The sequence below is a fragment of the Benincasa hispida genome, chromosome 7, assembly GCF_027475165.1.
Source record: "Benincasa hispida cultivar pf3 chromosome 7, pf3_genome.v1.1, whole genome shotgun sequence".
Taxonomy (NCBI): Eukaryota; Viridiplantae; Streptophyta; class Magnoliopsida; order Cucurbitales; family Cucurbitaceae; genus Benincasa; species Benincasa hispida.
Genome location: NC_143484.1, coordinates 2,101,115 through 2,115,196, shown reverse-complemented (window position 1 = coordinate 2,115,196; position 14,082 = coordinate 2,101,115). Strand labels below are relative to the sequence as shown.

Genomic DNA, 14,082 nt, shown 5'->3' with positions numbered 1-14,082 from the left:
ATTCCATCTTGTGTATTGAGTTCCCAGCTACCAGATCAGATAAGTCCCCAAAAAGGTAGGCATGTTGAGTTGGCAATCTGGCCACTCTCACCCATACTAATCAAAGGACCGCCCTCAAAGGCAGGAGTTCCCAAAACACTTAGGATTGAGGTCGTGTCACCTATGGTCGTTTAGGTGAGATGTAAGTCTATAGTATCAACAACGTTATATAAAGAGTCTAGTCATCCCATGGTTCTGTCTTATATAAACTATTTGTATAGGACACCCCCGCTCGCATGTCTCCACATGAATGGTCAGAATCTACCATCTGCAGTAGTATACAACACTTGCAAACCTCTACAAAGCGGGTCATATTTGTAGTGTCACAAGGATTAGGTACCCCACCTTAATCCTTATTCTATAGACCTATTTAGGTTATCACTTAAGGCATGATTCACTTGTATATCATACATACATGCTTAAGTTTACATAAGATAACCATGGAGCTTTGTTTATTGGATATGAATAAATGTCAGAATGAAATAGCCGTTATTTTATTCATAAAAAATTGTGTATAATTACAAACAACGAGACTCCGAGAGAATTAGGACACCAATACCAACAGTTTCTTCTTAGGGAACAATGTGATTTTGTGGTTCAGCAAGACACAAAATTTTGTTTCCTTGTCTACGACTAAAGTAAAATATATGGTTGCAGGGAGTAGTTGTACTCAATTACTTTGGATGATGCAGATTTTAATGGAGTATGATGTCTCACAAAATGTTATGACCTTTTTCTATAACAATATGAGTGCAATTAATATATCCAAAAATTCAGTTCAACATAGTCGTACTAAGCATTTAGACATCAAACATCATTTTATTCATTACCATGTTGAATGCAAATAGATTATGTTAGAGCATGTTAACACAAAAAAATAAAATAACTGACATTCTTACCAAGGCGTTTAATGTTGATCGTAAGTTTAAAAGCTGCCTTAGGACTCTGTTTCTTAAAAGATTAACAATTAATGTTATGGGCCCAAAAAGTGTTAAAGGCCAAGTGACTATTTAAAAATAAAATCGTATTAACTACTGTTGGTCAAAACAGGGAGACTAAATGGTTATTAACTTCGAATCATCTTCAAATTTTGAGTTATCCCCAGGTTGATTATGATTGTTGTCTTCACAAAATGGTGAGTGGTTTCTTTTTCCATCTGTTCTTGTGTGGAGGTCTACTTGTGTTCAAAGTATTTCATTCCTCGATGGTGAGTACAAGAATCGGTTCTCATACATCTGGAAGTAAAATGGTGAAGTATAAGGAAAAAGCAAATAGAAAGCAGGCAGTCGAAGAAGATGTGTCCCTGGTTGCTAAAAACATGTACGGTGTTCGTGTTCCTGGAATGTCTATTGCAAAGAAAAAAGTTGGTGTTCTTCCCCTTTCGACGAGACTGAGATGGTCTTGTGTAAGCCAACTGGTGCAAACAAAAGAAAAAGAGAAAGTAAGTTCTTCATATCTTACTCTGACTTATTTAGTAGGAAAAGGAGTTAAAAATATACCCTGAAAAGAGTAAGTCTTCGTCTGAATGTACATTGAGTAGCATGCATGACTTTGTGATTGTATCTAGAAACTCTAAGGATGTCTCTAGTATTTCTGATCAGGATCATCTTGAAGCCAGGATTTTTTGTGAACATTTTGTTAAAGATACTAATACTGTATCTGATTTTGATTTGAAAACTATTCTTTCTAAGCCCATTCTTACTAATAGAGTTGTTTTTATTTCAATGGAGTTAGAGAATGTCTTATTTCTTAACACGAATGTGCATGCATTAAATGATTTTGTTAACAAAGTTGTGTTTGAAACTTTGACCTTTGTTGTATCTTTATCGGTTCATACCGATTTTGAAGTTTATGCTAATATTATTATTCAAGAAGTTGAAAACCCTAATAATGTTCAAGAAGGGGTTAGGGTTCCTTCTGTGGAAGTTGTTAGGAATGATCCAAATGTTGTGAAAGCTGAAGGTCATTCTGAAGGTTTTCCTGAGAATAAAGATGTAAAAAGTGTTGATAATGAAAATTCTTATGATAATGTTCCCATGTCTGAACTTTCTAAGAAAAATCTACAAATGTCAGTAGTATAGATAGTATGTCATCAAAGACATCTGATTCTGAATTTAGTCAAGATGAGCCCAAGGATTTATCTGATTCCTCTGAAGACAGTAGGTTGAAAACCTCTGTTGATCTTGACAAGTCTTCTCCGAGTCGGGTTACTAGAGGATTTGTCAAAACCAAAGGAAAGAAAGTAACTACTCTTCTACATGTTTCTTCTGTTCGTTTAGATGCAATATTCTTTCATACTGAACAAGGTTCCATCTTGTGGAAATATGTGTTGTAGAAGAAGATTGTTGATGAGAAGGAACTGTCTGAACGAACTCAAGAATGTTTTATTCTTGTTAATATGATTCTGCAAGCCCGGTTGGACAAAGCGATGTTGAATTTAGGCCCCTTTTATCCTCAATTAGTGCAACAATTTATTGTTACTCTCTTCTAAGTTTGATACTCCCAACACTCCGGATTTCCAGAAATCGCATGTGTGTTTTCATGCGTTTACCTTCAATACTGATTTGATTAATAAGTTTCTGAATCAGACAGTGTCTGTAGATACTTCTGAGAAGTGACCATCTTGGAGGGAGCTGACTTTTAAGTTAACTAGTGGGGCTCGTTCGTCCTGGCCCAAGAAAGGGAAATTGTCCACTATAATATTGAGCTCGAAATATGTTGTTCTTCACAAGATTGGCATACTCAAGTAGTGTTCGTCTTCCCATAAGTCTAGTTTATTCATCTTTCTAGCTACTCCGTCGTTTCAAATTGGTGCTGGTACTTATCTTGTTTTTGGTGCTTTTGTTTTGAATAAAATAAAACGTCATATTGGTTCTTAGGCTTTAAAGCTTCCCATTTGTTATCCCCAGTTGATTTGTGGGGTGTTACTGGCTCAAGAACCAGACATTATTTATTCTAATGAATTTATTGGTCCAATACCAACGCTTATTTCTATCCATCTAAAACTTCTGCGAAACTTTCATGTGCCTGATCTTGCAGCTCCTACTACAAACACTTTTGTTGATGGTCTTTGTAAGGAATTTATTGAATTTTCTTTCGGCAATCGTGTTATGCACCATCTGTCATCTGACCCCAAAGATATTGATACTCAGCTCCAGAGGCTTTAGAAGCATAAAGATATTGTGCTTGGATTGGTGGCAACAATACGTGCAACTTTGGCTTGATCTGCTGAAGCGTCCTCTTTCAATGCTTAATTTTTTTACGACAGAAATTTGGTGTTGGGGCATGGTGGCTACTATTCCTTTTGTTGTCCTGTTTGTGTTTTATTGTGTATATCTGAAGACTTTGTTTCTTTCTTGTTGGTTTGTACTAGTTTTATTGATGTTACTACTTTTGTTAAGACTTATGACATTTAGACATGTTTGACTTTTGTGGTAATTATTGTTCTATCTTTAAAACTTATAAGCCAAAGGGGAGTTTGTTGAAGATATGTTTATTAATTTTATAATTTTCTATAAGGTAATGGTTCTGTAGATGTCTCAAAGAAAGTATTAACATCAAGTTTTGATAACAAATTTTTTTTCTTTGCAAAATACTTTCCTTATCTGAAAATATCCAACCGTGATATTTAGTTTGATGTTTTCCTTTATTACGGCGCGATTTATTTTCTCTTTTTTGGGAGATGTTTCCTTTTCTGGATTCATCTGTAGAATGAGTCTCTTGGTATGCTTTTAGAGAGCAGTTTTATTACGCCAATTTGTTCTACATTGTGTTATTGCTCGTTGCTCACTTTATTATGTTGTTCAAGTTCCTCATCCGTTGATTGCAACATTTTGAAGATTATCATGACTTAGGGGAAGCCATAGCTGCCAGAGAAGGGATTTTCAGTCTTAGGGTGAGCCTAAGACTCAGTTTCGGAGGAGGAGTTCTCCATCTTAATGAGATCTAAGATTCATTAGTAAAGGGAGTTTGTTGACTTGAGGATAGATATCATCGAGAAGGAGTCTCATACACTACCAGGTGTTGAAATGTCAGATGCTATTATTAACATACTTAGGGGGAGCCTAAGTTCAGTTGAGAGGGAGTCTCACATCTAGGGGGAGCCTAGATGTCGTGTGAGTTAAGCTGTATGTGAGCCACTGTAGTAGTTGGTATATTATAGATAAATACTACGTTGTAAATTTCTTAACTCTTTAATATTGGTGGATTATCTTTCCTGAGCTTTTTGTTCCCCCAGACGTAGGTGTTTATCACTTAATTGGGATACCAACTACTGTGTGCCTTTACTTGTTTACTTGCTGTTGGTATTTTCGTTGTTACAGTTGTCGTCTATGCTTTTTGTTTAACATCTGTATATCCAGTGGTGAGTTACCCTACCAACTTTTCAAAATCAATATTCATATTTCTCGAGAACGTGCTTACAATATTAAAGATATCGATATTCATCTTTCTTATAAGATTCAGTAATCCAAAGAACGCATTTGATTGCCACATTTCCTCTCAAAAATTGATCTTTATCTTTCTCGAGATGGTGCTTACAATCTTAAAGAAATTGATTTTCAACATTAGTCCCTTAAAAAGAGATTTAGCTTCAGAGTAATTGAAACGAAGGGAACCCCAAAACTCGACTCCATTGGTACAGTGTCATGGGTCATCACCCCGATAATCTAGGAACCACCTTAGAATCTCAGCATGGTAACTCTAGGGCCTAAAGCACCTTACTTGTGTTGATGGGTCAATCTGCGGGCACCTTACAAGCTAGAGGAATTATACTCCCGAATTGGGTTTAGAATGTTTAGCTCATAAACATGACATGTCAAACCTTGAAACCTACCATAGTAGTGTGAGTTAATGTTATAGGTGAATTTGAACCTAATGAAATTAGCCATAAATTAAGAAAAGATATGATAAGATGAAAACAACATAAAGTACTTTAAGTGGACCTGGTGTCAAATAAGACTAGGTGCCAACTAATCACTGATCCAATAAGATTTAATCTTAACTTGTTCGAGATTAAAAAAAATACTCATATTCTAATCCTAGAAGGATGTATTAACATAGACGCTAGGTTAATTTTCTGATACATATATTATTATAGCTCCATATGAGGAAACACAAACTTCCCACTTATTCCCAATTATAGAATTCTCATTATGAGTTTGGTATCAGAGCTGTTTTTATTTGTTTTGTAGGTCCCCTTCCCAATATTACTAATTTACCGTTGTCATCTAGAAGCCAGGTAAATTTTTCTAGTCCAAAATTTGGCATTATCCATACTGAATAACAATCAAACGGGACTTCAGTAGGTATGAGAGGAAATTCTTACCCATACTAAAAGGTAACTATTTGTGGTGGAAAAAAAAGGTTAGCATCTATTCCTCCTTCCACCAATAAAAATATGCCACATGGGCAATATTTGATAAAGCTTGTACTCTAATTGAAATTAGAATATATATATATAAAGAAATAAGGTCAAGGAATGAAAACGTCTACCCGATAACAAAAGAATATACTCTAATTTACTTTAGAAGTGAATCAAAACTTCTTCAACACAATCTCATTCACTTTAAAATAACATAAGCTGTTGACTTATTGAATCTTTCACTAGTCAAAATTATCATAAATAAATTCATAAAAATATATACAGTTTCCTCATTGTTTCAACTTTAGAAGGAAAAAAAAAAGTAGTCTCTTTTTATTTTACTCTCGACTCACAAATGTCTAAATTTAATTTTTGAGCTTTTAAATAAATCTTAACATTAGTTATCATACTGTCAATTAAAATTGAATTTGGTAAAATAATTAAGATAAAACTTTTGAAAATATTTATAAATAATAACAAAATATCACCGTCTATCTACGATAGACCATGATAGACCCGCGTAGACTACTATCTGTATCTATCTCTATTACGAGACAGATAGATAGATAGTAGTCTATCACAAAAAAAAAAATAGTGAAATCTTGATATATTTATAAATATTTTGATTTATTTTCCTATATTTAAAATCAATCCAACAATTAATAATTTTCATAAGAAATACATCATATATGTTTTCAAATGATAGAAAAAGGCTAATAGAGATAAATTATATATTTAGAAAAAGTTAGACCTAAACTAACCCTAGAATTAAGTTGTATTTAATTTCCTCACATAATTTACTTGGGGCGACTTTAGAATTAAGCAGTAGTGGCAATGTCCTTATCCACACCAAAAAAATTGCTTTACAATCACACGCGCAAGGAAAAAAAAAAAAATTAAAACCCAAAAGAAAAAAACTGGTCGAAGAAACAATAGCAACTGTGGAAAGGGCAAGAGTCTCTTTTGCTGGCCCCCAGTTAGCATTAATATTTATAATATCCCCCACGAAAGTTAGTGGAATAACTCAATGAGCATTTTTTATTGTCCCCTCTATAATTGATACCAAAAAAAAATATTTGGGTATATCCCAGTTGCATCCGTATTTATTTATTTTATTCAATTGTTCAATCACAAATTGTCATACGGTAAAATATTTCTATTTTGAAAAAAAGATATGTTACTTAATACATCCCCTGCTACGTACACTCATCTTTGTACCTACCGCCAAATTGTCCAATCATAGTTTATTACATAACAAGTTCTTTTTACATCTATCTTTAAATATTTTATTTTTATTTTTTATTTTTTTGTGTATGATGAGACTGCGATGTATAGAAATAAGTGCATGTTGCACTTTTTTTAAATATATATATTATTTTTTTTTTCTTTTTCTGATTGAAGTAGATACATGAAAATGAGCGTACCTCAATTGCACTTAAATAGGTATTTGGGCACCCAACTTTAACAAGGTGAGGTGCGGCTATTCCAATTATAATAGTTGGTATTTTCAATTATTAGGGTAATTATATTCGGTAGTACTTTTAAGGATAATCATCACGTATATAACAACATTTTTAGAGAACTGCAAATATAGCAAATACAATCAGTGATACACCACGTTATTGATAGATTCTTACCAATGATATAGTTTATCACTGATAGACTCCTACTAGTGATGTGAACTATCACTGATAGACTTTGAAAGTAAAATCTAAATTTGACTATATTTACAAATATTTTGCACTGTGTTATATCTACAAATAGTTTGGACCTGATTGTTATATTTGCAACTACCCCTATTATAACCTTAGTGTTTTCAATTATTATAACTCACAGTTAACTACAATATTACTATTTTAAATATTATTTGTTATAATATTTACTATTTGTTACGGTGTTTGCTATTTTCTACTCATCCTCTCTTTTTCTCTTTACTACAATTGGTACTATTTCAAATAACATGCACCCCAAAAGATTATTATAAGTTACAAACTATCATAACTAGTTCAACATCTCAAATACAGATTAGTATAACTTACAGACTATAAAAGCTACAGATTAAATACCAAAATTATCACCCAAACACAAATTATTATAACTCATATGATAACCAACTCAACACCCCAAACACGTCAAAATATTATCCAATTGATTTACCAATACACAAACACACACATACCCACATACGTCACCATAATATTGAATGTAAACAATACCAACCCCCTTCATTCTTCTTCCTTATAATTCACTTTTCCCCTCTCAAAAACTCAACCAAATAAGAAGAAAGCTTAAGAAAGAAGAAGAAGAAGAAGAAATGGCAGAGGAGTGCACCGAAAGCTCTGTTGCGACCTCAAATTCAACACCACAAAACTGGTGGGATATTAACCATAATCAACATCATCACCATCCTTCGCTTTCTTATAATTCACATTGGCTTCTCCAAAACCCTAATTCTAATTCCTCTTGTGAAGACGATTCTTCCTTTACCAACGCTTCCAATCACTCTTCACTCACCTCTAATCACCTTCTTCATCATCCTTCTGATCATAATCACCACTGGACCCAAGTTTTGTTGTAAGTTTTCTCTTTTCTTTCTTCCTTTAAGTCATACTCCATAACGATTTCAACCTTCTTAATCCTTCTCCAATAACCATTTGATTTTATATTATGTGTTTTCACATTTTTTTTAAGTTATGCAAGTAGTTTTAAAAAACGACTAGAAATTTGAAGGGCACCCAATAATTTGGTTTTTGGTTTTTAATAATCATTTTTTTTTCCTCTCAATCAATGATATAGATCTTTCTTATGTAAAAGAGTTGAATTCTTAGCTAAATTCAAAAAAACAAATTTTAAAAAAATTATTATTTTTTAGTTTTCAAAATTTGGTTTATTAGTAAAATGTAGATAAAAAATCAAGACGTTTGTTTTGAAATGTGTGTTTTATAGTTTATTTTTCAAAATCTAAAATCCAAAAATCAAATGATTACTAAACATGACCGAAGTATCTTAATGGTAAAAGAAATCTTTAATTTGGTATAATGGAGTAGCTTGAAGTCACCATGCATATACCTAGATAATCTTAAATATATGTGTATATAATTTTGTGGAATTACTATTATTAATTTTAATTTATGTAGGAACATAGGAAACGATGTGGAATTACAAAGCAACGAAGAAGATATAGAAGCGAATTTTCTTGAGACAATATCCTCAAGAAGCATGTCCACCGCCGGAATCTTCGAACCCACCGCATGTAGCGATTACCTTAAAAAAATGGACACAACAAACAACAACAATTGGGATGACACTTTTCAAACCTTCACCAATAACAACAACAATAACAATAACGGACTTCTTACAACGTCCCACACTCACATGCTCCAAAATGAGAGGTTTTTGAAGCTTTCAAATCTTGTAAACACGTGGTCCATTGCTCTTCCGAGACAAGATGCACAACTACGACACTTGATGGAAGACCAACACGACCATCTCCGAGCTACAACTGTACCAACCCATGAGGTGCTCGAGCCAGATGGGACCGTGCCCGACCCTGGACTCGACCCATTTGATTCGAGCATACCTAGAAGGTCGATTCATAATCAAAATTATGGGGATTATATTTCATTTAATGGACGACTGGCTAAATCGGTGGTTGGTATCAATGGTTGGAGTAATAATCCTTGTTTCAAGTCGTCATTGAATTTGTCTGCTGATAGTAAGAAGCAGATTCACCAAATTTCTTCGCCGGTAAGCAAATTAAATGCTTTTAATTATTTTATTATTTTTCTTAATTATTATTATTTTGACAATTTATTTGTTTTGTACATTATATTAAAGGGAAAAATTAAATCTTAGTGGGAATTTAGAAATTCAAGCAAGTGGTTTAAAAAATCTTTCTTTAATATTTAATATTTAAAAATAAACTAATATTTGTACTTTTTTTTTAAATTACATATCATCAAATGAAACCTTAGCTTGAATATATTTTTTGGTTTTTGGTCTATTTTATCTCCCATATATGGCCTAGTAGTGTGTTTGGCAGCTAGGATTAAAAATAAGTTTGTTCTTCTTAGTGCTTTTAAAGAATTTAAAATCAAAAGTGGATTGAAAAATTCTATATCAATATAAAATAATCTTTTAAGAGTAGGCATTAAACATGTTCATATATAATAACCCCACTTAACTATAATGGATCGAGTAAGAAATGCATTTACTTTCGATCATTTTTAATTAATTTTCACTGGTAAAATCAAAGTAGAACTAGACCAGTAATTGAATTGAATTTAGTTGCAATGTGAATATGAAGTAGAAGGAAAAAAAATGGAGTGGAAAAAGTTATGAGAATGTTTGAATTTATTGAAATGAAATTGCAGACAAGAATTAGTGGACGAGGAAGTGGAGTTTTGAGCGAAGGGAAGAAGAAAAGGTCCGAAGAATCTTCTGAAACTTCCACCAAAAAGGCTAAGCAAGATAATTCAACTCCAGCATCTAATAAGGTCTACATATATCTAACTTATATTTTATGTATTTCAATTTCAACATCATTTTGACTCAGTATATATCTATATATATATATAGGAGTGAGCATAATAGACCAAAAAATCGAGTCGACCGACTGAATCGAAGTCGGTCGATCGGAGAAATAGAGGGATTGGTTTGTGTTTGTATAAAAAAATCTTAAGAATAAACCAAACCGACCGACCAATTTACTAAAACGACCATACTCAGTTTGATGGTGGTTTGATTGAAAAATCGACTCCTACTGACCGATGCTCGTCCCTATATATATATAACAATGGCAAATATAATTAATCAGATTCCAAATATTAAAGGATATAACACAATACAGAATAATTAGTATATCTAGGAAATTTGATATCTAACTTTTGCAATCTATAAGTGATGGACTATATCACTTATAGAAGTCAACAATAGAGTTTATTACTAGTAAAAATCTATCACCGATGGATTTTTTTACCTTTATAACTTTTTTAAAAATAATGCTATGTACTTAATTCTTAGAGTTGAAAATGCTAACCTATTGCATATCCTATCCCACGATATGCATGTTTTATTTATTAATCTATTTTAAAATCTTCTTGGTTAATGTTAACCGTTTGTATAATAAAATCTCCGACACGGTTCGATGGGAAGAATTGTTATATTATTAATATAATTTAGTTTAATTAGTAGTTAGAAGTTAATTAATTATTTCTTATTTTCTTGTATGACTATAAATAGGTATTTTATAGATGATAATAGACATCTTTTTAAAATATTCTTGAAAATAGAATTATGTTCTTGACACTTTTTACTAAACTTTATGGATAAATTTTTCTTGTTTAATCATGAATTTGACGTAATACACGTTATCCTGCATCAATTGTAAATGGAACGAATTATTAATTTAGTTGACTTTATTTTATAATAAATTTTAAAAATCTCTAATTTAAGATAATGATTGAATGTGTTTAAACTATGTTTAAATTATCATTAGTACGATGTAGATTCTAAAGTAGAAAATACTAAGTTATTGTCTAAAAAGGAATGTGAAATATATTGAATAATAGGAATGTGAGATTTGATGATATTAATGATAAACTGAACCTGTTTATTTTAACTCATTTTATGAATTTATTTTGACATAATTTTAATATATTATGAATTTTTTTTTAAAAAAAAGTTTAGAATGTTAATTATTTTGTTATAATTTATAGATACAACAACCAAAGGTCAAAATTGGAGACAGGATAACGGCCCTTCAGCAAATTGTGTCGCCATTTGGAAAGGTGAATTTGACTTTTGCTTCATTTCAATTTTATGTTATTTTCAACTTTTTTATTTTCTTTTTTTCTTTTTTATTTTCCACATGAAAAATTCTTTAACTTCATTTCAGACTGATACGGCGTCGGTTCTAACTGAAACCATTGGATACATAAAGTTTCTACAAGAGCAAGTCCAGGTTCGCATTATTTTCTCTCTTTTTCCCTTTTTTTAAATAAAAAAATGTATTAAATATAAAAATTCAACCATAATTCAAAAAACTAGGTAAACTATTTCCAAATATAACAAAATATCACTTTCTAGTAGAGATAAATCTCGATAGACCACAATAAGAATCTATTAGTATATGATAGATGTCTATCGCGATCTATGTCCAGTGATAAATGTCTATCGTAATCTATCATTGTCAGTCACTTATACACAGTGACATTTTGTTATATTTTAAAATATTTGTACTGACTTATCATTTAAATTATTCAAAAATAATTTTTTAATATTTTTTAAAAAAATTTAATTATCCTATGATAATTGGATACAATAGGAAACTAGACATCAGTATGCACCCAAGTTTTTTTGGATTTGAAATTTTTTTCATTCTCCTAGTTATTATTGTAGATCTAGCTTTAGCTTTTGTTTCAGTGCCACTTTCCATGTTTTGGTCTTTTATGCTTTTATATGTTCTATGTCAGTACTTTGGATACATAAAACTTAAATCATATGATATTAACTTTATGTGAAATAATGATTGGAAACTAAGATGGTATCTCCCTTCTATTATTGGGAGCACCAAATACATAATCTTACTATTTCTCAATTAAAGATAAAAAAAAAAAAATAATAAAAATAAAGGAAGGGAAGGGATAAGAATATCTGTGATGTCGGGATGAAAATTGAGCGCATGTCTTTAAGTTTTACTTTTTTACAAATATGTAAAAAAAATTCTATTTGAAAATTTGATTGTTATCTGACTTCTATATAATTGTTATGTGATTGCTATCTGATTTCTATGTGATTATTACATCTGCAATTATAAAAAAATTGAAGTCATGGTTTTGGTTTTTTAAAAAATATTTGTCATATAATGCAATTTACCTTTATATATTATAAAACGTTTGTCAGTGCTTAAAATTTGTTTCGCCTTCCATATTTCAGCTACTGAGCAATCCATACATGAAGACGAATTCTTATAAGGTAGGCTACTTATTACATTTCTTGTTTCCATTTTTAAACAATATTTTATGGAAAAAAAAAATAAAGAGAGGTTAAAGATATAGCATAATATAAAAAAATTACAACACATGACGAAATTTAGATAGTGTATCGGTATATACTATATCATCCAAAAGATTTTATCATTGATATTAGATTTTGCTATATTTACAATTTTTTAAGCTGCTATTATACATCTAGTTATTATTCCTAAAGATGCTACCAATTGTAATTACCCTAAAATTAAACATTATATCATTAATCAAAGAGAAATTATTTCAAATGGTAAAATTGTTTAAAATATTTACAAGATATAGCAAAATTCTACAACTATCAATGATAGACGCTAATATACATTGATATACTTCTATCAATGTATATCAATATCACTGATAGATACGAAGTCTACCAGTATCTATCAGCATCTATCATTGATAGTTTTAAAAGTTTATTATATTTTGTAAATATTTTATTTTATTTTTCTATATTTAAAAATGAAGGCTGGAAATTACTTACCCTCACATTTGAAGTAAAAGATAGTTTAAAGACCCTTTTTTGGACATTGAAATGTTTATATCAGTAACAAATTTTTTTCTCTGAATTTTAATTTATAATAATTTTGCTTTTGTATTTTAATTATGTTATAATTTAGTTGTAAACTTCATTAGCTGAGAATTATGAACTATACAAAAGTTTTGAAACAATTCAAAACTCCAATTGTAGAAAATTCCATCAAAAGAGTGGGTGAATTTCACACGGTAACGACTTACTCTTTCAATTTATACTCATATATTCAATTCCTAATAAGTATATCAATCTACCCTCGTAAAAAACACATAAAATTTTAATAATATTTTTCATTACAACGATTGAATCATTGAAAATTTTAAATTCTAGAACTGAAATTTGTTATAAATTGAAAGTAAAAGAAGAATTCAATTCTAAAAAGTATTTTTTTTATAATAATAATAATAATAGATTATACAAATTTTGATTAGTTGTAACATTTTATACCTTTCAGGATCCATGGCAAAGCTTGGAGAGAAAAGAAGGTAAAGGGGAAGGAAAATTTGACCTAAGGAGCAGAGGGCTTTGTTTAGTTCCAATTTCATGTACTCCCCAAGTCTATAGAGAGAACACAGGATCTGACTATTGGACACCTTACAGAGGTTGTTTCTATAGATAGATATTATATTTGAAATATCAACTTATTTCATAGGAAGAAATATTTATTTATAAATGAAACTTAACACTACTTCTATTGCTCTCACCTTTCTTCTGTATTTCTAAATTTCAATAAGTTGAAATATACAACCAAGTTTAGAGCATCAATGTTCAAGCATTATTTTTCAGCCTATTCATGTGCTATATATTCGTTCTTACACTTATATGAGTAAGCCCTACTACAAAATCTATGATACTTTAACACTTGTAACTTTTACATACTTTGACATTTATTAAAAAAAATTAACTAATGTGCTTTCTTTAAAGTAAAACGTAAAAAAAAAAGGCATAGGAAGTGGATATTTCACAGAATTTTTGGGATTTTTAAAATCATACGTTTTTCATAGTGATTGCGCAAGGTTTGTCATGTCCCTTTTGGTCAAATAAATTTATACCGTTCCTTTTTAACTTGTAGAATAAGTGAGAGAGATTGATCCACAGAGAGCTGACAGAGTTCGTAGAAA

At 30.8% G+C, this 14,082-nt stretch overlaps 1 protein-coding gene across 1 annotated transcript; it reads left to right on the top strand.

The window, feature by feature from the left end:
* The first annotated feature begins 7,612 nt into the window (after window positions 1-7,612).
* LOC120069506 (basic helix-loop-helix (bHLH) DNA-binding superfamily protein) lies at window positions 7,613-13,726 on the top strand. The gene is made up of 7 exons (XM_039021279.2): window positions 7,613-7,975; window positions 8,539-9,148; window positions 9,775-9,897; window positions 11,119-11,190; window positions 11,298-11,363; window positions 12,338-12,376; window positions 13,416-13,726. The coding sequence occupies exons 1-7, from the start codon at window positions 7,716-7,718 to the stop codon at window positions 13,578-13,580; spliced, it is 1,335 nt and encodes a 444-aa protein (XP_038877207.1). The 5' UTR covers window positions 7,613-7,715; the 3' UTR covers window positions 13,581-13,726.
* Window positions 13,727-14,082: the final 356 nt, after the last annotated feature.